A 26,176-nucleotide genomic window follows, 5' to 3' on the forward strand; every position below is an offset into this window, starting at 1 on the left:
ACTCTCTCAGTAAAGTAATACCTTCTCATATTACTGCATAAACCTTTGCCTCTCTAATTTAAAACTATGTCCTCTTGTGGTAGTTTTTCTTCTTTTAAATATGCTCTCCTCCTTTACCATGTTGATTCCCTTTATGTATGAGTTATCCAGAAGTCAGTCCCTCATGTAATGATAACATTCAAAATGTGTGACCCATAATCCGGGACACAGAAAATGTAAACCGGAGGAGAAGCGCTTTGGAATCAAATCCCCATTTTCTGTGTCCCGGATTATGGGTCACACATTTTGAATCTTAACTTGATACTGAGCGTTTAGGACACTCAGAGGGGATCCTGGAGCAGCTGACCTCACGTCAATTGAGTGATTCTACATGCCTGCATAGGTGTTGTGCCCTCATCACAACGCCCTCCGGTAAGCCTTACACTTGGTTTCCTAAGGGGCTCACCTATTCTGACATATTACACTAGGAGCGCATCTCTTTCCTTTTTTTCATAAGGAAATTATGTCACCAGTGGCAAATTTGCCAATCTTGGTGTTCTCTGGCAAATGCCAAATGTCCTGCATGGTGTTGGGCTGTAAGCACAACCCCCACCTGTGGATGTCAGGCCCTTATACCACCCTCATGGAGTCTGTTTCTGACCATTTGAGTGGACACATGCACATTTGTGGCCTGCTGGAGGTCATTTTGCAAGGCTCTGACAGTGCTTCTCCTTGCACAAAGGCAGAGGCAATGGTCCTGCTGCGGGGTTGTTGCCCTCCTACGGCCTCCTCCACATCTCCTGATGTACTGGCCTGTCTCCTGGTAGCGCCTTCATGCTCTGGACACTACGCTAACAGACACAGCAAACCTTCTTGCCACAGCTCACATTGATGTGCCATCCTGGATGAGCTGCACTTCCTGAGCCACTTGTGTGGGTTGTAGACTCTGTCTCATGCTACCACTAGAGTGAAAGCACCGCCAACATTCAAAAGTGACCAAAACATCAGCCAGGAAGCATAGGAACTGAGAAGTGGTCTTTGGTCACCACCTGTAGAACCACTCCTTTATTGGGGTGTCTTGCTAATTGCCTATAATTTCCACCTGTTGTCTGTTCCATTTGCACAACAGCATGTGAAATTGATTGTCAATCAGAGTTGCTTCTTGAGTGGACAGTGTGATTTCACAGAAGTGTGATTGACTTGGAGTTACATTGTGTTGTTTAAGTGTTCCCTTTGTTTTTTTGAGCAGTGTATAGTAAGATTGTGTCATCTGAGGTCAGTGCAGGCAGATTTATGGAGCTCCTACCATCTGTGCTGGAGCCTAAGGCCAACATGGAAGGATTAAAGCCCCATCATCAGCTAAAGAAGGAAAAAGATGAGTCAACCTCGGCATTAAATGACTGCTTGAAAATGTTCCGTACACATCAATATCTGTATGGTAAAGTTTTACTCTAGGGCACTCACATACTCAGCAGTCAGCATGCAGAAGTACAGACACAAGCTTTTTCTGGTCTGTAGCCTTAGTGATGTGCGAGATGTTGCAGGCGGCTGTGATGGTGTCATTGTGCCATGGTCCATAGACCGTTAGTGCCCAGTGTTCTTAATGCCTATTTCTTTTTTAAAATAACATCAATATCTTTATTACAAGTTAGTATCTATGTGCCCTATTGTTATATAGGCTATCTTCACTTATAACATCCTGTTAGAATTATGTGACAATTGTAGGGTGCAGGAAAGAAGCAAGGCAGAGGTCTGTTTGGCGCAGCTTCAGCCTATAGCTGCAGAGAGTGAGGCCAATGTTTGGCAATTTTTTCTGTACAGTGGCTGCAGAAGAACGAGTGCCAATCTAGTTGGTTGACACTCACTGCCTTTACTCTTCTTTGGCCTACACTCCTTTCACATCCCTATATATATATATATATATATATATATATATATATATATATATATGAAACACATATGTTTTATGAGATAAAATAAGGATAAAAACATTTAAGATTCTCAGCCTTTATACTACCTTCCTGTTGAAGTGGATTGTCATAATGGACTTCCATAAGAACATATGATGGGTCATTTGGTGTTCCAATAGATAGGCCAACATGGGGTGGGTATGTAAATCCCTGTAAAGAAGGCAAAAATAAGATGAGTAAGGAATTCTGAAAGCAGCACTGGACTAGCGTGCATTGGGCCAACTGAATGATGGATTAAATATAAAGGGATTCTATATCACTATGATATAACATTGGCATCATAGGGTTCATTATAGAAAGAACTAATTTTTTTCTGTTTTATCTGCTCAGGAATGCTTGAACAAACGGTCAACACATCTAAGGCAGAATTATATATATATATATATATATATATATATATATATATATATATATATATATTGCATGAACAATTTCTCTATAACCCTATTCAGATGACTCGTCTTCAAAAGATAATGTAGAATACATGTCAATATTAAAAATATCTGACTGTAGTACTCACCTCCCCACCTATTGCCCAAGCATAAAGGACTGTTTCACAGGTGAGAAAGACATCAGGCATATTGGGGTGATAGCATTCATGTCCATATTCAAGTACCGTGTCGCCAGCTTCTCTTTCACATTCATACAATAATATATGATGCACCAAGCTCTCATGGCCTTTCTGTATTAGTGGTTCAACCTGAAAAAAGCAAATTTTTCCATATATATATATGAATGGGTGAACATAGAAGAGTATGCATATTTTTTTCTACGCTATTTCTTTTAACACACATCATGGATCAATAAGAAAAGCTAAACTTGTAACAGCGGACTGACTTTAATCAGATACAATGTTTACACATGGCCTTTGCATTCGGTTGTTAGTAACTTGAAATGTGCTAACCGGAATAATTGAGTATTTGGCACATCATTATACAAGCTAAATCTGTCTTGAGTTTGTCCAAAGAGAAACAGATGGGTAAGAATGAAAAGCGGTAAAGAAATGAGCATTATTATTAGCAGAAGTAAACTGCAAAACTGTGTGTTTGTTAAGAAAAATGAATGACTGAATCAACTTGGACTTTAAAGAATGAGGCAACAACACAGACTGGCTCAATAAATGATTCACTGAAGTTTTTTGGTACAATTAAACTCTGAGCAATGTAAGGTCACGTGACCTGCCTGGCCGGTTAATTATTTCACTCTGGTCCCCAAATACCGTTTTCAAGATGCTAGAGTATATACTTATTTAGGTCCTTCACACTGCATACAACAAATGCCCTTTTACATTGGTTTATAGGAACATTCGTTCTTGATAAGTGACATGTGTAAAATTGCAAGAGATCAGGAAATGAATGAGAAAATGCGGAATGGATCTCTTTTTCAGGTATTAAAGGGGTACTCTGGTGATTTTTTTTAAATTTTTTTTTAATTATTTATAAACTGGTGCCAGAAAGTTAAACAGATTTGTAAATTACTTACTATTAAAAAAAAAAAAAAAAATCTTAATCCTTCGAGTATTAATCATCTGCTGTATGCTACAGAGGAAGTTCTTTTCTTTTTGAATTTATTTTCCTTTTGAAGTTCTTTTCTTTTTGAATTTATTTTCCTTTTGAAGTTCTTTTCTTTTTGAATTTATTTTTTGTCTGACCACAGACACCTCTGATACCTCTGTCCATGTAAGAAACTGTCGAGAGCCGGAGAGGTTTGCTTTGGGGATTTGTTCATGCTCTGGACAGTTCCTGACATTAACAGAGGTGTCAGCAGAGAGCACTGTATTCAGACAGAAAAGTACTGCAACTTCCTGTGGAGCATACAGCAGCAAATAAGTACTGGAAGGGTTAAGATTTTTTTAATAGAAGTAACTTACAAATATGTTTAACTTTCTGGCACCAGTTGATTTAAAAAAAAATGTTTTCCATGGGAGTACCCCTTTAAAGTCATTGTTATTGGCTGCAAATCACCCCCTGTAAACAGGCATGTGTGGCCTACAACTATAAAATTAAAGGGCTGTATAAACTAACTGCCTGCATGGTCATCAAGTCACGTAAACAACAATCGAGTGTCAACCAACTAGATTTGCACTTGTTCTTCTACAGCCAATGTACAGGAAAAAATGACAAAGCAATGGCCTCTTCTCTGATCACTGAAGCTATAGACTGAAGCTGCACCACACAGACCTCTGCCTTGCTTCTTTCCTGCACCCTACAATTGTCACATAATTGTAATAATACAAGGAGCTTTCTGCAAAATTCTAACCTTGCCTCAGCGTAGTCATTTTTGGCTCACGTACAGTATTAATAAAAAAGACTGTAAGATTGGTAGTGAACAGGTTTGTCTATGGGATCCCCAATGACTCACAAAATAATGATTGCACAATACTGTATATAGACAAGTGCAAATTGATATTCCATAGCAGCTCAGTTGAGCCATGCCCTCAGGAATATCTCAGGAAGACAAAAAACATCTATGGCACAAATAAGAAATAATGGAAAAAATGATAGACATACAAGCACAAATATGGAATCGGTCCACGTGGAGTTTGTGGTTTGTAAGGTTTCACATGGTTCTTTATTGTATTACTGATAATTGTATCACCTGCTTCATAGCTGTTTTGGCAGACTACTCATAGTTAGTCTTGCTTCAATGATATCACAACACAGGATTAGAATGGCATGTATTGTTTTCAAGTCTTCAATTACTCACCTGTATTTTTCTGTACACATAACACAGATCCAGAACTTTTATTTCACACAAGAAAGCTTTATTAATATGGTGTTGCCTCTTGTTGATACTAAATAAAAATCCAGCTATAGTACATCCAAAAACTTACAGTGAAAACTGCATTTTGAGCTATTATATGGTGATGGTTAAGATAAGCTTTCTCTGAACCGGCAGAAGTAACTTGTAAATGGAAAAAAGACATAAGTTATAGAATAACTTCCTAAACAAAATAGTAGCTCTACTGGATAAATACATTTATGCTAGAGAGCCACTGTTTTAGGAAAAGAAATTCCCTGGTTTTTGTGGAGTTAGGCCATAAAGGGGAGTTCTCTGGGAGTAAAACATTGATAGCTTTCATGGGTAGGTTATCAATGTTTGTTTCCTGGGAGTCCAAAGTCTTTAAATGGGCATTGTCAGATCCAAAAACTGTTTATATGTTGTTTTTGATGAAAATTAAAGACATTTTGTATTGTGGTTGTTTAATCAATTTTGAATATTTAATAAAGAAAACAGCCCCTGAAAATCCCACCAGTAGGGTTCCCCATACCGACTGGGACACTAACCAGTCCTGCAGCAGTATAAGGCTTGTCCATGAGTCATGGACAATAGATGACTTATGGACAAGCCTGAATGATCAGACACACCAATCTCCTCTCATCACAAGGGAGGGACACACCTCCTTTCCCTGTATGGGTTTCTAACACTGTGAGCTAATGAAAAGAGGTATTTTAATAATAAATATATGTGATAGCAGCATAAACATGAGATGTACATGGTCAGGATAAGGTACTAAGTAACATATAAATATATATATTTGTGTGTGGGATCTGACAGGTACGCTTTAAGTCCTGCCCTTGAACACAGTAAATATGCAGTGGCCCAGCATTTCATCTATAGGTGGATATGTCTGGTACTCCAGCATATCCTATTAACTTGAATAAGTCTAAGATGCAGCACCAGGCACAGTCGCTTATTCATATATGTATATTTTTAGACCCTTTATTGTTCTGATGGTTGGAGTCCCAGAGGTCAGACTCCTGTTGATTTAACATAAAGATACAAATGTTTAAGTCCTTGAAAACCCCTTGAACCCTATCATGGCATTAGGTGGCCAACAACATGGCTTTACAACATGTATTAGTTTATTTATTTATTTTTTTGTCACTATTTGAATTATAATAAATGGGTTTTCTGAGCTAAATGTATTGATTGCCTTTTCTCAGGATAGGTTATCAATATCAGATCTGTTGGGGTGCTGGGTGTAAGCACAGCAATCTGATATTGATGACCTACTGCAAGGATAAGTCATCAATACATTTAGACAAGCAAACTCCTTTAATTTCTTAAACATTTTAATTATATAAACATAATTATTATAAACATAATAGTTTTATTTTCCAGGCTTCCTTCTATTCCCCTCCCTAAACCACATGCAGGCCCATTCGGTTCTGAAAGGGGTCACAGTGTTGGCTATGAGAGATTTTTGCGGGAAGCTGAGCTGCTTATATCCTCCACACTCTACATCTCAATGGTGTTTTTCCTGTCAATGCTAGAAGGCATGAAACTGCTTTCATAGATATAACAGCTTCTTACTGACTGCTGAAAGCATTAAAGACAGACACTTCTTTATAACAATTTTTTATTCCTGTACAGTATATATCACAGCATGTAAAAATTGTGTTTTACAATTGTGTTTACACCCTTACTGTAAGTGCTACAGCTCTGCCCCGATTAGTAAATGTTACCTGGGGTATGTAGACACATTAAAGTTATTAAAGAGTAGTCTCAAGTCAGTCTACACTAAACTGTGCCCTCTTTGTGAACTGCACATATTTATCCCAAGACATCTTTTGGAAAGCAGTATGACACTGCCAAATTAAGATCGAAATCCTTTAATACTGGTGCTAGCAACAACAATCGGCTGCCCAAAACAGACAAATCTTTGTTAGAAATCTATTGATGTTTTTTGCTAAGTCTTTCAAATCTCTCTTCAATTGATGTTCTAACAAAGTATTTCACTTTTCTTTATTCAATTAACCATTTAAAGCTGGGTTCAAATTGAATTTACATCTATTTTCTTTAAAAAGTGGGTGCACTGTTTAAAAAAATGGTTGCTTTATCATAGATGTTTATAAAGCAAATATTTGATTGAAAGTACATCCTTTTTTAATTTCTATTTTACTTCCATATTTTTCTCGTGATTTTTGGATGTGTGAACCCAACCTTATTGTCCCTGTGAAACAAACATTTTCCAGTGAGAAGTTGTTGAAATACCAAAATATTTTTAGATGATTTATTTATTGAGTTTAAACATGGAATAAAATATTTTAGAAATACAATAAAGTTAAAAAGGTTATAAGTAGGGTCCTAACATAGGGTCCTAATCAATTTAACAGCAAAATTACTACTTGGCTGGATAGAGCGGTCCCCATGGGCAACCATCGCTGCGGACAATGTTCCCTTTGTAAAATGAACTCAGAGACAAAACATATTTCGATAGGATGCGTGGAATGGTCTATAAAAGAATTTAGTACCTGTAAAACAAAGTATGTTGTCTATGCGATGGTATGAAGTGTTGAGCGCGAATATTCGAAATGCAAATTTTAACTGCGAATATCGGCACTTCGTGATTTCGCAAATATTTAGAATATAGTGATATATATTTGTAATGACAAACATTTTTTTTCTAATATGCGAATATTTGCGAATATGCAAATATTCGAAAATATCGGCACTTCCAATCAGAGGACACTGATCCTTCCCTTCTTTTAGGTGAAAGATATAATCGCGCATGCGTACTATACAAATTTCATTACGAATTTTCACATGGAAAAATAAAACAAACATAGCAAATATTCGAATTTAGTAAACATCAGACGAATAGCCATCCATATATTAGCGAATTATCGCAAATTTGAATATGGCCCCTGCGGCTCATCACTAATGGTATGCGCATACGGCCAGTTCTATACAGGCAAGACTATTTGTTGCCTATTTGAAAGGATCAGAGAACATTGTAGGTCCATAGTAACAGGACAAGGGTGCCCGAGATTGATTGCACATATAAAGGAGGATCACCATGATGAATTTAATGTCCGGAGTTACCTAGACAACAGGAGGTTTAATGTATAAAAATGTGCAGGATTTGAAACCCAAAAGATTCCCCAGAACGGTGGAGATCGAAATATATTGTTTATGCAACGAGAAGCAAGAGGGATAGTAAAAACGAATGCTTTAGGTCCAAGGGGGTTAAATGACAAAAATGATATGACTTTTTCTATAAGCCAAGGCTTTGCTCGGTTAGATACAATTCTTTGTAATTTAGTTCTTAGCCAGCTACACTTAGTCTACGTGTTTTTGTACTATGCAATAATTAGAATTGTAATTCAAGTATATAGGTTAGGATATTGTACTCACTATCGTATTGGTGAATAAGAGGACAGCTTAGACAGAATGTATGTAAAAAATGGTGACATGACTTGTAAATGCCACACTGGAAGAAGCATAGCTCTCACTCTGTTGTTTACCAGGGTCGCCAGAAAATAGTAATCAGCGGACCCTCCAGAGCAGGTTCGAAGCTCTTCCCAATGGGCATCAGATGAGCATCCTGAGTTACCTAGGCAACAGGTTGGTATGCCAAATATCCAAATGCATTATATCATTGATCAAAGGATCACATGGTAAAACAAATTGTAAAAAGGGGTTTAGATAAAAAAAAACACTTTTTTTTTCCATAAAAATGGTTTTATTTTGTAGAAAAATACTCATATAGTCATTAATATTTAGTCCACAATTATTCTATTAAAAATATTATATGCTCTGCCAAAACAAAAGAGCCCACCAATGGCTTACATAAAAATAACAAATATGGTGGAATAATAATTAAATATATATCAAACACAACATCACTAAACTTAATGTACTTTTCTAGGAAATAGTGGGAATTTCCTAGAAATAGATTCTGTCATTACACATAAATTGTGTTGAACGTGTACACATTTTGCCTTCATGTGACATTGTTATCTTAACAATCTTGTATAGGAAAGGAATTTTAACTAATTTAGTCATGATGCACGCCTAAAGCAACTACTTGGAGGGTTTCTTAACATATTTATAAGTGAACAGTATGTCAGACTGTATGAGACTTCTTCAGGAGTCAATCACCCTTCATTTCAAGTCCAGCATTACTTTTCCTGAATTACCCTCTAAAAATATATAGGAATATTCTGATTAGAAAGCAAGAAAAATAGGTAAAGTGACAATGATGCTTTTTAATTTCTTATCATATTATTGTATTATCTGGACTATCAACGTAATTCAAAAGTTGGCAAAGTAAAATTAAGATTCTAGAAAAATTTTAAGCATTGGGTTTATCTCTTTATATGATGATAAAAATCAATTTTCAGATTATCAAACCTTATATCTTTCTCTATTTAGTTTGTCTTTAGTTCAAGGATTCATGTATATATTCTTTGTAACATGTAATAACGCTTTACAACTTAAAAGGGCTGTACCTCTATATGCCTTGCAGACACTTTTTTTTGTAAGAGGTATTTTTCCTATGGGAGGGTAACCCAACAATGTGAACTGTAAATGTACTGAGAATACATTGACATATAAACTACAATTACAATGACTTCATTATTTTAGATTAGCTGTGTATACGTTATCTATGCTGGACTCACATATAGCATTTAGGGCATTTTTATTTTTTTAAAGAGGTCAGATGCTTTCTCAATAGGAAAAGGGAAAAAACTACAGTGCATTGTTTTCCCATAATATATTAATATGCAGGCAAAGACTAAAACACATTTCCCAGTTTTTAAATGTATGCTCTATTTTATGCAACAGCAGAATCCTCATAATTATGAATATGGGTTGAAAAGGCTGCCACAGTTAAATCTCCTGTAGCCCTATTAAGTCTGGTTTACCCCTGGTTAGTATTTTGTTATACAACAGATAAGGGATGTGACTGTCAGACAAGGATAATTACCGACCTGAACTTCCCCCAACCCTTTCCCTTCTTACTTGAGAAATCTTCCAAAATGATGAAATCCCAACTGGTCAACAGTCCCTACACTTAATAAGAGGCGTGCCTAGAAAAGACATCCAAGCAAAAATAGTAACAGTCTGGCAAGTCAGGAGCTAAGTCAGAATCAAAGGAGATAGACAAGTGCCAATCTGTGGTAATGAGACCTGAAAGTCAGCAAGGAAGACAAACAAACACAAAACAAGTCAGATAAACCAAGGTCAAAATCCAAAAGAGCAACGTGGTACAAAGCACCAGGAAATAGAGTAGTGAAGCAAAAGCAGAGGTCAGAACAGTGGTATCCTGAGCCTTAAAGAGTACCTGTCATCAACAAAAACTTTTAATATGTTGTTCATAATCATTAATGAAGAGATATTGTAATATATCTTCATTAAAAAATATTAATATTTATACCAGTTTTTTCATTTTATACTTTTGGCCACTAGGGGTCACTCTTCTATGCCTGGTCTGCAAGCAGCATCCTATGCTTTTCATAGTAAGTGTACAGATTTTAGGACTATTGCTGAAGGGCTCTGGTCCTTCCACCGGAAGTTCAGTACTGTAAGCTACAAGCCTGCACATGCCTCTCATATAACAGCCAGTCACCTCCCCCTCCCCCCTGCTCTGTGTTCTCCCTGCCCCTCACCACATGTTATCTTATACATTGTATTATCTCACTGCACTCCTTGCTCTGTGCCCCCCCCCCCTGACATTCATCTTAATCTGCCTCTGTAATTGCTCCCTCAGCCCCTGGTTCTCAGCATTGACTTTTTAGTGCAGAGAGACACAGGAGAGAGAGAGACAGGCTGCCGTCCCTTCCCTGTACTTAGTCTGTATGCACACTGCAGAGTGTGGCTGCCTGGGCATGCTGGGAGTTGTAGTTTTGCAACAGCTGGAGGTGCCCTGGTTGGTAAACACTGCTGCAGAGGGAGAGCAGCATACAGGAAGACTGGCAGAAGCAGAGCCCCAGCTAGGCTTCATGTGACATCATGCCTGCCGGGACTCGCCTCCTTCCACCCCTCAGAAAGACAGTGCTCCTGAGCTAATGAAGAGGGATAAAAAAAGGTATTTACACAGCGTTTTAAACCTCAATAAACACAGGGATAGGCATAGTTAGAGAAAGGGAAAGATGGGAAGGGGGATCAGGGAAAGTTTAGATGATGACAGGTACTCTTTAAGAACTTCTCTGGTGAGAGGGAGTATGCCGCAATCACGAGAAAAGAGGCAACACATTAGAGAGTTTAAATATCCCACCTCGAGAAACATGCAAACTGAAAGGCGCTGTCACTCAAATGATCATGGCCCTGGGTAGTACAGAGCTGTCATTACAGAGACGCATGATTCTACTGCTGCTGGGCTAGGAGAGCAGGCTGCACGGAAGATCCGGGGCAGATCATGACAGTAACAATTATGAGAAAAATGTTTATTTTTTTCTTTTTATTAGTCTCAAGAGGACCATACACAAGGGAAGCCCTACGAGCAATTGCATTACATTCCAAGCCCATTTTGATTATTAAACAATATATCTTGGTTGACTGCAAAATAATTGCAAAATATGCAGAACATGTAAAAGTAGAAACATCTGTGTTATCTCTACTAACACAGATGTTTTATCAGACAGAAAGTAAATAAATCAGTTTAAACTAAAACATTTTTTTTCTATGCCAATATAGCAGTGGTTCTTAACCTTGTTGGAGGTATTGAACCCCACCAGTTTTATATGTGCATTCACCGAACCCTTCTTAATTGGAAAAATAAAATATGATTTTTTCAAATTCAAAACATAGGAGGTATATATTTACGTATATATTTATACATTGGGGCACAAAATAAACAAATCCATGAAAACATGATTTTCACACAAAAACAAAAACATAATGAATATTTACTACAAATCAGTGTGACTTCTGCTGTTGTCTTTCAGAGACCAGTTCAGAAATGCGCAGCTTTACCTTGGCAAGTGCCCCTCTCATGTCATTTTCACAACAATGGCAGTGTTCCCCTACATTAGGCAGGCAGTGTTCCCCCACATTAGACAGGCAGTGTTCCCCCACATTAGGCAGGCAGTGTTCCCCCGCTTTAGGCAGGCAGTGTTCCCCCACATTAGGAGGCAGAGTTCCCCCACAATAGGCAGACAGAGTCCCCCCCACATTAGGCAGGCAGTGTTCCCCCACATTAGTCAGGCATTGTTCCCCCACATTAGACAGAGTTCCCCCACATTAGGCAGGCAGTGTTCCCCCACATTAGGCAGGCAGACAGCTGTCCGTGCATGCTGGGAGTTGTAGTTTTGCAACATCTGGAGGTCCACGGGTTGAAGACCACTGATGTAGGCAGTGTTCCCCCACAGACATACAGCCTCCAGCCATATACAGTGTATGGCTGGAGGCTGTATGCCTGTGTGCTGCCCCACTTCAGTGCTCCGACCACCGCTCCGGCTATAGCAGTAGGTCCCGGGACCGGTGGTCGGAGCACCGAAGATGACGTGCCACTGGTCACTTACCAAGCTAGCCAGCGCGTGTCTTCCTCCTTCTCTATCCTCTGGTCCTCGGCGCCTTCGTTTCCATGGGTGCATGTACAGGATGTCAGTGATGTCCCAGCATGCGCTATGTCCCGGGGGCCCTGCGTTTTTAAGCTTAACACGGGGCCGCAGGGAGTTGATAGTGATGGCGGGAATTGCCCCGTCGCTACAGGACGGGCAAACACCGGCTCTGCTCGGGGCCATTGCTTGGTTTGCCTGTCCTGTTGCGACCTCCCCCGCCGAACCCCCGGGACTGACTCACCGAACCCCTGGGGTTCAATCGAACCCAGGTTAAGAACCACTGCACTATAGGGATTCTAAAAAAAAAAAAAAAAAAGAGAGAAACATAATTCTAGAGAATAATTTGAGTTTTTATATTATTGTTGAATCTTGGTGTGAAAAAACAGGGAATATATACCTGTTTATATATATATATATATATATATATATATATATATATATATATATGGTTTATTTTTTTTAATTTTTTTAAATACAGGCAAAATGTAGACACCATAAAAATCTATTAAAAAGTGTAGCGAAGAAAACAAGCTAGATCTGAATGCAACTAAAATACAATCATATGTTCCTTTAAGGAAACAAAAATTACATGGAAATACCAGAAGAATCACATAAGCTGTTACTTTGATTGAGCAATTTAACATTTTTGTGGAACGCCGCATTAAAGACCAAAAAGAAAACCTTTATTACAAAATTTAATAGAAAACAGACCACATAATTGCAAATATGTTGCTAAAAAGGTCAGAGGAGTAGGTTAACAGTGCCTACATTGTAACTAAAAAAGACATTACCTCTTTTCTTGCCTTAAAGGGGTACTCCGCCCCTAGACATCTTATCTCACATCCAAAGGATAGGGGATAAGATGTCTGATCGCAGGGGTCCAATGTCGCTGGGGACCCCGTTATCTCCCTGCTGCACTGGCATTCGTTTAGATCGACGGGTGCAGCGCCGGAGGCTTGTGACGTCACATTCATGCCCCGCTCATGATGTCACAAGCGTGATGTGCAGCCGTGATGTCACGAGTGTAACTGTGACAGTGACATCCCAAGCCTCCACCCCCATCACCAGTTATCTGGCATGGAGCGAAGTTTGCTCTTTGCACCGGACGTCTGGGGTGCCACAGCCGAGATCACGGGGGTCCCCAGCAGCGGCACCCCCGCCATCAGACATATTATCCCCTATCCTTTGGATAGGGGATAAGATGTCTAGGGGCGGATTACCCTTTTAATGCATTACTGTCCTTAAAAACAACTTTTGACTTGTTGACCAAACATGTCAATAGTTGTTGACCGCATCCGGTCTCACTCCTGCTGCTGCCCACTGCAACCTGTGTTATTATCCAGGGAAGTTGGCAGCAGGAGATCTGCATAGAATGCATCTCTCTGCATAGAAGTATATGCAGAATAAATTGACTTATCTCTCGACTGGCCAGGGAGCGCAATGCCACCTGCTTCCCGGGCTAATAACTCACATTTTCTTATTTCTGTTAGAAGGGTATTAGGCATTGCAATCTGGTGATAATCACATTTATATGGCTGTATTGTGTAAACATAGATTTTACATTTTTAAAAAATCTGGTAAAGACAGAGTAGGGACCGTGTAATAGACAGCTAGATAGATAGATAGATAGATAGATACTACAGAAACCAGGTTGGAGCAGCACGTCCTATTATAACATAATGCTGGTGCAAGCGGCGAAAGAAGCTTTGGTCAAAGCTAGTCAGACATCTAGGAAGGATGCCGCAGCACACAAAAAGAGTTCAGGTGCAAAAAGACAGTGGTTTATTCCATGGTAATACAAGCAAGCGACGTTTCAGCTGCCAGTGCAGCCTTTCTCAAGCAACAAAGTAGTGACCATACAGAGTATTTATATGTAAATGAACAAACACATCAATCAAATTAGTGATACATCAATTAGTGAGAATAAGTTACAATAAGTGCATTTAAGATGTAGGGCACTTTAACCACTATAATAACAATATTGCACAAGTGTCCAGTGATATATTAAAATTGATTTACATATGAAAAAGCTGCACATATTATAAAAAGTAACATTTTAACAATAATTGCAACAGGTGAATCAAGTGATTAGTAAAAGAGGCGGGGGCAAGGTGGTCGCACCCATCCTACCTGTCTCTATGTGTAAAACCGTCGTTGCTATAGGTAACAGTAAAGTCTGGATATGTGATGTACATCTCCGTGCTCGCAGAACGCCAGGAGCGGCCAGGTGACCTCCGCCACATGACCTGGACGCCACGTGACCGCTCCCCCGTCTGCGAACGCGCACTTAGAGGAAAGGATGTCGGTGCTGCCCATGATACGTTAGGGAAGACCGGGCAGTCAAACGGCGTGATCCGGGGCCGGGGCAATTATTTGCCTTTGCTGCCATGGTGAAAATAAATGTTATGTTGATTCACTTACAGTGTATTTTTCACACATTCTGACTCACCTATATTATACCCTTCACATATGAACATATATTTTTTTTCACATCATTTTTTCTTTCACATATCTAATCACCTTCATTATCACTGTAAAAACATTTTTTTTTGGTCTTGTTTTATTTTTTATTTAATTTTATTTTTATTTGGTCCATTTTTATTATTACATCTTTTATTATTTTCCTATTCAATTTTTTTTATTTTTTATTTTCATTTTACTTTATTATTTCTTATTTTACTTTGATTATTATTATTATTTTATATTGTTTACATAGATGGCATCAAACATCCTCTGGTACCCGTGCTCAGTGAGTGATAGATGATCGCGGGGCTGCCCTGGGTAAATACCCACCTCCACAAGGCTACCACTATGGACCCGATCTGACGTATGACGCCGAGGGGGACCTTGTGGTGACTCCCCAAACAAATGGGGTGAGCAGGGGCAGTTGAGGGGTTAGGGCTAATAATAGCCCGATATGTGTGACATTTGTGCGTGGAGCCGGGATCAGTGTTTTGATTGCATTACAATTTTACTACTTAAGCCCTATATCTATGGCTACATATTTTCATTTGTTTTCGTAATTTTTTATTTTTTCATATTTATCTTTATTTTTTATTTTTTATTCATCATTTTCTATTATTTTTTATTTATTTTATTTATTTTTTAATGTTATTTTTTATATCTATTTTTTCTTTTAATTTTCATTCTTTCTTATAATGTGCCTCCGAGTGAGGTCACTTATTCATTTCTTCTACTGATTCCTTTACCTCATTTATTCATGTCTTATTCCCACACACACACATCTTTACTTTATTTTTCTATGTCTTATTCACACGTCTTATTCACACACACACATCTTTATTTTTCTATCTCACACCCACACTGTTCATTTCATTCATACACATTCAGACCATGCGCCTACTGCCTGCGATCGGGTGCGTGCCTCTGTTTGGCGCACCTGCGGTATGGCTGTGTGGCGCTTACTTTAACACATGTTCAGACCGTGCGGCCACGGCTGCGTTCAGATTCGTACCCTTGGCATGACATGCCCCGGATCACGCCGTTTGACTGCCCGGTCTTCCCTAACGTATCATGGCAGCACCGACATCCTTTCCTCTAAGTGCGCGTTCGCAGACGGGGGAGCGGTCACGTGACGTCCAGGTCATGTGATGCAGGGAGGTCACCTGGCCGCTCCTGGCGTTCTGCGAGCACGGAGATGTACATCACATATCCAGACTTTACTGTTACCTATAGCAATGACGGTTTTACACATAGAGACAGGTAGGATGGGTGCGACCACCTTGCCCCCGCCTCTTTTACTAATCACTTGATTCACCTGTTGCAATTATTGTTAAAATGTTACTTTTTATAATATGTGCAGCTTTTTCATATGTAAATAAATTTTAATATATCACTGGGCACTTGTGCAATATTGTTATTATAGTGGTTAAAGTGACCCTACATCTTAAATGCACTTTTTGTAACTTATTCTCACTAATTGATGTATCACTAATTTGATTGATGTGTTTGTTCATTTACATATAAATACTCTGTATGGTCGCTATTTTGTTGCTTGAGAAAGGCTGCACTGGCAGCTGAAACGTCGCTTGCTTGTATTACCATGGAATAAACCACAGTTTTTTTGCACCTGAACTCTTTTTGTGTGCTGCGGCAAAAGCTATACAGCTGTAATGCAATAAATGAAATTATGAAATTATGAGGTACTTAGCTTGAAAATTTGGCGGCCGAATAGCTTGGACCGTCCCACCACGGTAAGGTGACCTTATTCTGGGACGGACCCTACACTATGAATATGCCTCTGTGTGAACAGCTCAGCAGGCATTGCAAGGTATATATAATAGCTTGGAATCAATAGTGCTGGCCAACTTATTCTTTAGATATATAGATAGATATATATAGATATATCCTTTACTCATATCTACATGTATGTAGTGGAAGGGTTTGGTGCAACTGTATTTAACCCCTTAACGACGCAGGACGTATATTTACGTCCTGCGGCGGCTCCCGCGATATGAAGCGGGATCGCGCCGCGATCCTGCATCATATGGCTCCGGTCCCGGCGCTCATCAACGGCCGGGACCCGCGGCTAATACCACACATCACCAATCGCGGCGATGTGCGGTATTAACCCTTTAGAAGCGGCGGTCAAAGCTGACCGCTGCTTCTAAAGTGAAACTGAAAGCTGATCGGACACCGGGAGGGCCCTTACCTGCCTCCTCTGTGTCCGATCGACGAATGACTGCTCCGTGCCTGAGATCCAGGCAGGAGCAGTCAAGCGCCGATAATGCTGATCACAGGCGTGTTAATACACGCCAGTGATCAGCATAGGAGATCAGTGTGTGCAGTGTTATAGGTCCCTATGGGACCTATAACACTGCAAAGAAATTTAAAAAAAAAAAGTATTAATAAAGGTCATTTAACCCCTTCCCTAATAAAAGTTTTCCCAAAAAAAGTTTTCCCATAAAAAAATAAAACTGTGTAAAAAAATAAATAAACATATGTGGTATTGCCGCGTGCGTAAATGTCCGAACTATAAAAATATATCATTAATTTAACCGCACGGTCAATGGCGTACGCGCAAAAAAATTCCAAAGTTCAAAAAAGCGTATTTTGGTCACTTTTTATACCATTAAAAAAATGAATAAAAAGTAATCAAAAAGTCCGATCAAAACAAAAATCATACCAATAAAAACTTCAGATCACGGCGCAAAAAATGAGTCCTCATACCGCCCTGTACGTGGAAAAATAAAAAAGTTATAGGGGTCAGAAGATGACATTTTTAAACGTATAAATTTTCCTGCATGTAGTTATGATTTTTTCCAGAAGTGCGACAAAATCAAACCTATATAAGTAGGGTATCATTTTAACCATATGGACCTACAGAATAATGATAAGGTGTAATTTCTACCGAAATATGCACTGCGTAGAAACGGAAGCCCCCAAAATTTGCAAAATGTTTTTTTTTTTTTGGTTTTGTCGCACAATGATTTTTTTTTTCCGTTTTGCCGTGCATTTTTGGGTAAAATGACTAATTTCACTGCAAAGTAGAATTGGCAACACAAAAAATAAGCCATAATATGGATTTTTTGGTGGAAAATTGAAAGGGTTATTATTTTTAAAAGGTAAGGAGGAAAAAACAAAAGTGCAAAAACGGAAAAACCCTGAGTCCTAAGGGGTTAACCCCAGGTTGTGGAGTGATTAAAGACTGAAGTATGTGCAATAAGATAATCACATACTCATCTTCTCACTGCTTTTCTGAATAAGAATCCATGTGTCAGAGAGCAAGTACGCTCCATATTACCACTCCCTCTGGGGTGATATACAGTAAAACAAAGGCTATGAAAGGATATGAACCACATATCCTCGTTCTTTCTCTGTTGCATGTGAGGACATTCCACTTCTCCTCCACACTGGAGCAAGAACATAATTAATAAACTATTGAAGTGCCTCCCTGACAGTATTTAAGAGATACTTGTTTAGCAGAGATAGAGTTAAGATTTTCATGATTCCATAATCATGAATATCCTACAGTCTGATTTGCTTTAGAGCACACATAACATTAAAATAATAAGCACTTTTTAAGCACAAGTCAATTAACTATCTTTTAATATTCCAGAAAACCCTTTAATTCTTTATGAGGTATGGAGCTGAAAGACCCCAGCAACAGGGTTTAGATCAGGGGTCTCAAACTCAAATTATCTGGGGGCCACTGGAGGTAGCGGCTGGGTGAGGCTGGGCCGCATGTACCCCTCACATATAATGCCCCCAGCATCCATCCCTCCTCATTCACCAGCAACACCCCCCACCAGCAGTAGCACTGCCATCATCCACCAGCAACCCCCCCCCCCCCATTACCCCTACCCCCTGTGGTAATAGCATGAGCTAACAGATGATGGGAGTGATACTTCGGGGGGGGGGGGGGAGTATTAAATAGGCAGCAGTCTCCCCACAATAGGAAGGTAGCAGTTTCCCCACACTAGGTAACATAGTTTCCCCACATTAGGTAGCCGTAGCACAGTTTACCCACATTAGGAAGTCGTGGACAGATTCCCCACATTAGGTAGCTATAGCACAGTTTACCCACATTAGGTAGCCTTAGCATGGATTCCCACATTAGGTAGCCTTAGCATGGATTCCCCACATTAGGTGGCCGTGGCGCTTGCAATGACGTCACTAACCGTGTTAACCTCTGCCAGGAAGTCCCCACAGGCAGATGTAAGTAGCAGTTTAGTGACGGGGCAAGACTGGTTGCCCCATCATATGTGAACCAGGTCCCATTTAGCAGTGTTTGCCGAAGTGTGTGAAGTCTTCTGGCATTTAGCCCTGCTTACCCGAAGCATGACTAAATGACTGAAGAAATCACCTGGGGCAGGCTGCAAAATTTTGTTCCACTGGCCACAAATGGCCCACAGGCCGGGAGTTTGAGACCTCTGGTTTAGATAAAACTAACCATACCTTTATTTTTAAAGTGAAACTGTCACCAAGAATATGCTTGTGAAGCTGCACACACTGTGCACTGGGACTTCACAAGCAAATTCTAGACATATCTTTTGTGACACCTTAGGCTCTAGTTTATACTTACACTTATAATCCCCTCGAGAGTCAGACTAATAGTCAGGTAGACGGAGCCCGGGGTCCGCTGTGCTTCGGCCACACCACCTCTTTCAGCCTATATTGTGCCAGGTAGGGCTCACGTTGATTGCCAGGCAGGGCTCACCTGCCTGCAGCAGCCCTGTGTAGCTCTGCCACTCACGCGCCCTACCTGTCAATCAACTGCACAACGTAAGTAGAAAGAGGTGGTGCAGCCCAGAGCAGAGCACACCCCGTGCTCCATCTCCCCGGCTGTCAGTCAGACTCCCGAGGGGATCAGAAAGCTTGATTGTTTAAGCATAAACTAGCCTAACATGCCACTAAAGGTATGTCTAGAATATGCTTGTGAAACCCTAGTGCACAGTGTGTGCAGCTTCACAAGCATATTCTTGGTGACAGTTTCACTTTAATGCCAGCCATTTGTAACTTTTTAATGCTGGGCTTTTTTTTTTTTTATTATGTAACAGGGGGAAAGGTAGTGCCTCTTAACAGCAGCATGCCTCCTTCCCACCCTGTCTGTCCTGATTGCTGTACAGGGCTTTGTGTCAGCTTAAGCAGGTGGGTAGAAGACATGCAGCTGCAGATAGGTACTACCTCTCCAACTGTTTAATAGCAAAAGAAAGGACTGGTGTTACAAATGGCTGAAATACGGTGTACATTATAGCCATAACTCTGTCCCGTGTGAGACGAAACAGCATCCCACCTCCTCCCTTGGGCCAATCTCCATCAGGCATCAGCCGCAACTCCCTCCTCCTTCCTCAGTCATCCTGAACTCCCTCATCCGAAACTCCATCATCCCTCAGACGAGAAACCTTCCTGCCGTGTAGCAGAGCCTAGTCAGTGTTGGCTCTCTGCTCTACAGGTTCTGATGTATATGTTATTCAGTGTTGGCTCTGCTATACAGACTCTGTAGCACATGTAGTGTCTGTAGTACATGTGGAAGTTTCACAGTTTCAGGAAGCTGCATCTGAGGGAGAATCGTCTGAGGCATGACATTTTAGAAAAGAGAGTTTTGGATGAGGGAGGAGGGACTTGTGGCTGAAGGATGACAGCGATTGGTGTGAGGCGGGACGCTGTTTTGCCTGATGGAGTGCGGAGTTGTGGCTGACGACTGACAGCAATTGGTCTGAGGGAGGAGGTGGGACACTGTTTCGCCTGACGCGGGACGAAGTTACGGCTGACGACTGATTATGTCCTAAAAGGTATAGTTAGTATCATCTGGTTGTCAGCTGGCAAATTCCCTTCAAAAGGGAACATCACTATCCAGATGCATAAAAAAAAGATGTCACTAGCCGTGCTGCCAAAATTGAATCAGCTGAATAGAGAAAATAAATCGAATAGATTGTAAACCAAGGCACTTATAATAACTGTTTATATTCATTACAATATAAAACACCAGATGTGTGAATTGTTGAGTCATTCCTATAGTTGCTTTTGGATTTCACATCATTTTCTCACCCTGTCATTCACTTCACTCCATCAACATCTGCCCTTTCGCCAATGACTTTTTACGGTAAATGATACAGAATTTGCTCCTGAGCCCAATGACTAATGTCTCTTCAGTTCCATTTCCAATTAGTGATTTTAGGCACGTTAGATTATGAAAAGTTTAGGCCAAAAGGGAAACGGTTTCCATTTCCTAGTTACTTGCAAAATAAAACACAAAAATTCAAAAACCTAAGAATGTGTGCTTACCCAACCTTGGAAAAAGTCATCCAGTCAAGATTAGGCTTGTACCTCATAATAACATCCTGCACTTAGACATGGCAGATTTGTGGACAATTTCTAATGCTTGACTGAGTTAACTGGATAAACACAGAGAGCATTCCACACAAAGTAAAAGAAATATCCTGGTATATGTCACTTACATTTGTTTTCTTTGTCTAATCTACTAATGCAAATGTACATAAAAATATTTTTGTGGGGTTCTGTGTCTGGGACCTTCACTGTTTCTAAGGAAGTAGGACCTCAAATTCCTCTCCTGGAAATGAGAACAGGAATTTGTTGTCTCTACAGCAGTATTCAACCGAAGACTAAAGTATGCTTCTGCTCAGTCCAGGCTGCAGCCATTGGTTAAAATACTCTAAAAACCTGTTTACATTACCATTTAATTGTAAATTAAAATTTAAGAAATTCCCTTGCATTGATAGTATATCGGGTATACCAAATACGCAATCACAGTAATCCCTTTGACTTCAATGGCTCGCCGCAAAATCCAGACTCACCATCATGTCTAAGAATCTAGATTGGTCTAACATTATAAATGAAACCGCAAATTCTGCACTGTAAAGTAAACTAAAAACATTGGTCGTCTTGGTTGAATCTGAAGGCTAAATGGATTATGGAGACCTCTCAACCATGCCGGATCCAGGCACTACCTCATTGTACCTGGAGGTCTGCCTCTTGTCCCACCAGCCACAGATGGTGCAGAAAATATTAGATACAGACCACAAAAACAGCTAAAGAGAATATTAGTGTCATTCTAGCCCAGTCAACATCTAGACCTGGATCTGTATCTAGATGTGTAATAACAGTTTACGTAAGTGAAGCCAAATATTTTTTAGCATTACTGTGAAAGACTTATATTCAGTTGTGAGAAGCCTTTGTTCATGTGTATTGGATAAATAATATAAAAATTATCTTATACTGTACAATTATTTTGGTTACTGATCTGTAAAAAATTACTGTTTATTACCTTTATATAAATTTTTTTATGAGAAATATGCAATAAAGAGGACATCGACAACCAATTGTATGTATCATCTATTATAAAAGGAAAATTATACTGATAGAGAAATGGAAAGACCCATGCTAAGACCCATGACATTACTTCCTTATGTTTATAGATATGAAGTCATACATAATCTTCCTTCTCCTTCCTTGCATATGATGTAAATAGCTCAAACAAAGTGGGCCAGTCAAGAATTCGGAATAAAAGCCGGCATTGTTTTCTGGAGGCTAATGGCCTTTATTAGGTGCTGAAGGTCAAACACTGTCTCTTGTGCATAGTATCAATAATGCTCTGAGACTGAAGGGAATTTGTCATATGCAGACTGATACATTCTTTACTAATAGCCAGCATCTCTCTAGGATACAACATATTGTTGGTTATACCATTGCTTTACATAGTCAGACATAGATACAACACAAAGAAGAGTATTTATCATGTGGGATTATATTTCTGACTGACCAATAATGGCAACATTTCTATGCAAGCTGCAGATGTTGTGCGATTATTTGCCATGGCTTGCACAAGGGGTGTGGCCTAGCAAGGACAACAGTGGTTTTGTCTAATGGGGTTGTGCCATCCCTGCTTGCCAAATTTATGGTAGTTTACCCTGGTGAACCAGCACAAACTTCTGTTGAAATTTGGGCTAGATCAAAGCTGGTGGAGATCTCAGCATAGGCGCACGGGCTCGCTGGATTTATGTAGAGATGTCTTTCTGCCTGGTACAGGGGTGGACTGACACGTTGGGCACTCGGGCAGTGCCCGAAGGCCCGGGTCCCTGGTCCCTGGGGCTGCTGCCAGCTAATTCCTTTTTTTTTTTTTTATGTTGGTTTTGCAGCCCCCTGGCGCATCTACTAAACCATCTGCCCTCCCCAAGCCGGCCCGCAATGAGGTCGAGGGCAACTCACCGCTAAGCTATAATAATTTAACATGCCGGCAGGATTAATTTTGGGACCGCGATAAACACAAAGAATATATCAGGGCATGCTGGGTTGTTTAGTTACTAACTCTAACGCCTAGCATGCCCTGATCCAGTAGATGGCTCTGCAGCTGACCCAAAACTACAACTCCCACCATGTTGCAGTATATAAAAGTATAGTATAAGCTTTGCTGCTACATGCTGAGAGTTGTAGTTTTGGGTCAGCTGCAGATATATATAGGCTGGATCAAGGAAAGCTGGGAGTTGCAGTTACTAACTACAACTCCCAGCATGCCCTGATACAGCCTATATATCTGCAGCTGACCCAAAACTACAACTCCAAGCATCGTGCACTATATAGTAGTATATAGTGCACTTTGGTAAAAATGACACATTACCTTTATTTTCTAGGTCCATATGATTAAATTGATACCCACTTTGTAGAGGTTTTATTTATTTTACTATTTTAAAAAATTATAACTTTTTGTATGAAAATCAGTATTCTTAAATGTGTCCTTTTCTGATCCCTATAACCTTTTATTTTTCCTCATACGGGGATATGTGAGGGTAATTTTTCTGGTATATGAATTGACCAAAAATATACAAATCTGGACTTTGTTATTTTTTACGTTTACGTCATTGACCGTGCAGTTTAAATAACCCTATACTTTAACAGTTCAGACAGTTATGCATGCATATACCACATGTGTTTGTTTATTGTTAACATAATTTTATTTGAAAAATTGGAAATTTATACATTAACATTTTTTTTTTTTACATTTAATTACTATTTTTTAGTCCCTATAGGAGAATATTACATGCAATATTTAGATTGTGGCTTCCTGCACAGTAGGAGCACTAATGAAACAGCACGTAGCAAGGTAAGGGAGCTCAACCCATTCTCTCAGCCTATTGAGATCATGACGCAAAAAATGAGCACCCATACATCACTGTTTACGGAAAAATAAAAGTGTTATAGGGGTCAGAGGACAATTTTAACCACATTAAAAGTAGAAAAATAACACAAAATCTATATAAATTGGGTCGTGTTGTAATCATATGGACCTACAGAATATAGAGAACATATAATTGTATCCGTAAAGTACACTGTGTAGAAACAAAAAAAAAAACAAAAAAAACAGTTTGCAAAATTGCATGTTTTTTTCCTCACTTTCACCCCAAAAATAAAATGAGTCAAGTCATTGCAAAGTTTATTTGGTGGAGCAAAAAAAAAAAAAAAGCCTCATATGGGTCTGTAGGTAAAACATTGAAAGACTTATGGCTATTTAAGGGGTACTCCTGTACTATATTCGCTTACACTTGGGTCGGCACACGGGGGCCCCATCTGTCTTTATTGCCCGGGGGCCCCATGAGTCGTCAGTCCACCCCTGGCCTGGTATGGGAACCCAGATGGACAGGTACTTATCTTTCATTTTTGTTATATCTGTTATACATTATGTTAAAAAGTGCCTACAATTTGCAGGGCATCTATATGGAGCAATAATATACTGCTCAAAAAAAATAAAGGGAACCCTTAAACAACACAATGTAACTCACACTATCCGCTCCGGAAGCAACACTGATTGACAATCAATTTTACATGCTGTGGTACAAATGGAACAGACAACAGGTGGAAATTATAGGTAATTAGCAAGGCACCCCCAATAAAAGAGTGGTTCTGCAGGTGGTGACCACAGACCACTTCTCAGTTCCAATGCTTCCTGGCTGATGTTTTCATCACTTCTGAATGCTGGCGGTGCTTTCACTCTAGTGGTAGCATGAGACGGAGTCTACAACCCACATAAGTGGCTCAGGTAGTGCAGCTCATCCAGGAGGGCACATCAATGTGAGCTGTGGCAAGAAGGTTTGCTGTGTCTGTCGGCGTAGTGTCCAGAGGATGGAGGCGTTACCAGGAGACAGGCCAGTACATCAGGAGACGTGGAGGAGGGCAACAACCCAGCAGCAGGACTGCTACCTCCGCCTTTGTGCAAGGAAGAGCAAGAGGAGCACTGCCAGAGCCCTGCAAAATGACCTCCAGCAGGACACATATGTGCATGTGTCCACTCAAAAACAGACGGTCAGAAACTGACTTCATGAGGGTGGTATGAGGGCCTGACATCCACAGGTGGGGGTTGTGCTTACAGCCCAACACCGTGCAGGACATTTGGCATTTGCGCTGGTGCCCTGTGCTCTTCACAGATGAAAGCAGGTTGACACTGAGCACATGTGACAGACGTGAAAGAGTCTGGAGACGCCATGGAAAACATTCTGCTGCCTGCAACATCCTCCAGCCTGACTGGTTTGATGGCAGGTCAGTAATGGTGTGGGGTGGCATTTCTTTGGGGGGCCGAACAGCCCTCCATGTGCTTGCCATATGTAGCCTGACTGCCATTAGGTACCGAGATGAGATCCTCAGACCCCTTGTGAGACCATATGCTGGTGCGGTTGGCCCTGGGCTCCTCCTAATGCAAGACAATGCTAGACCTCATGTGGCTGAAGTGTGTCAGCAGTTCCTGCAAGAGGAAGGCATTGATGCTATGGACTAGCCCACCCGTTCCCCAGACCTGAATCCGATTGAGTACATCTGGGACATCGTGTCTCGCTCCATCCACCAACGCCACGTTGCACCACAGACTGTCCAGGAGTTGGCGGATGCTTTAGTTTAGGTCTGAGAGTACATCCCTCAGGAGACCATCCGCCACCTCATCAGGAACATGCCCAGTCATTGTAGGGAGGTCATACGGGCCTGTGGAGGCCACACACACTACTGAGCCTCATTTTGCCTTGTTTTAAGGACATTTCATCAAAGTTGGATCAGCCTGTAGTGTGGTTTTCCACTTTGATTTTGAGTGTGACTCCATATCAAGACCTCCATGGGTTGATAAATTTGATTTTCATTGATAATTTTTGTGTAATTTTGTTGTCAGCACATTCAACTATGTAAAGACAAAAGTATTTTATACGATTAGTTCATTCATTCAGATCTAGGTGTGTTATCTTAGTGTTTCCTTTATTTTTTTGAGCATTGTATAGCCATACACTTAAGCTGTAAGATAAACTATACTGCACTACATATTGAAGTTGCAGTGCAGTTTTGCAATGTTCTAGATATGACATTCATTTTAGAATGACACGTGTTTTATCTAAGTCCAAGCTCTAGCCCCTGATGAAAATGAACTGATAACTGAAATCTTCTAATGACCTAATCCTTTAAGTATGCATACAATGTAGAACT

The 26,176-nt window shown here is 40.1% G+C and overlaps 1 protein-coding gene across 1 annotated transcript in view; it reads right to left on the bottom strand.

Annotated features, from left to right (window-relative positions):
- MOXD1 (monooxygenase DBH like 1) overlaps positions 1-26,176 on the bottom strand; it is a 101,380-nt gene that overhangs the window by 34,839 nt on the left and 40,365 nt on the right. Inside the window, exons 5-6 of the mRNA XM_056563316.1 lie at positions 2,470-2,649; positions 1,997-2,099 (exon numbers count right to left, since the gene is read on the bottom strand). Coding sequence (XP_056419291.1) covers positions 1,997-2,099; positions 2,470-2,649 — 283 coding nt within the window. The remainder of the gene's footprint in view (positions 1-1,996; positions 2,100-2,469; positions 2,650-26,176) is intronic.

The sequence above is a fragment of the Hyla sarda genome, chromosome 3 (genome assembly GCF_029499605.1).
Source record: "Hyla sarda isolate aHylSar1 chromosome 3, aHylSar1.hap1, whole genome shotgun sequence".
NCBI lineage: Eukaryota > Metazoa > Chordata > Amphibia > Anura > Hylidae > Hyla > Hyla sarda.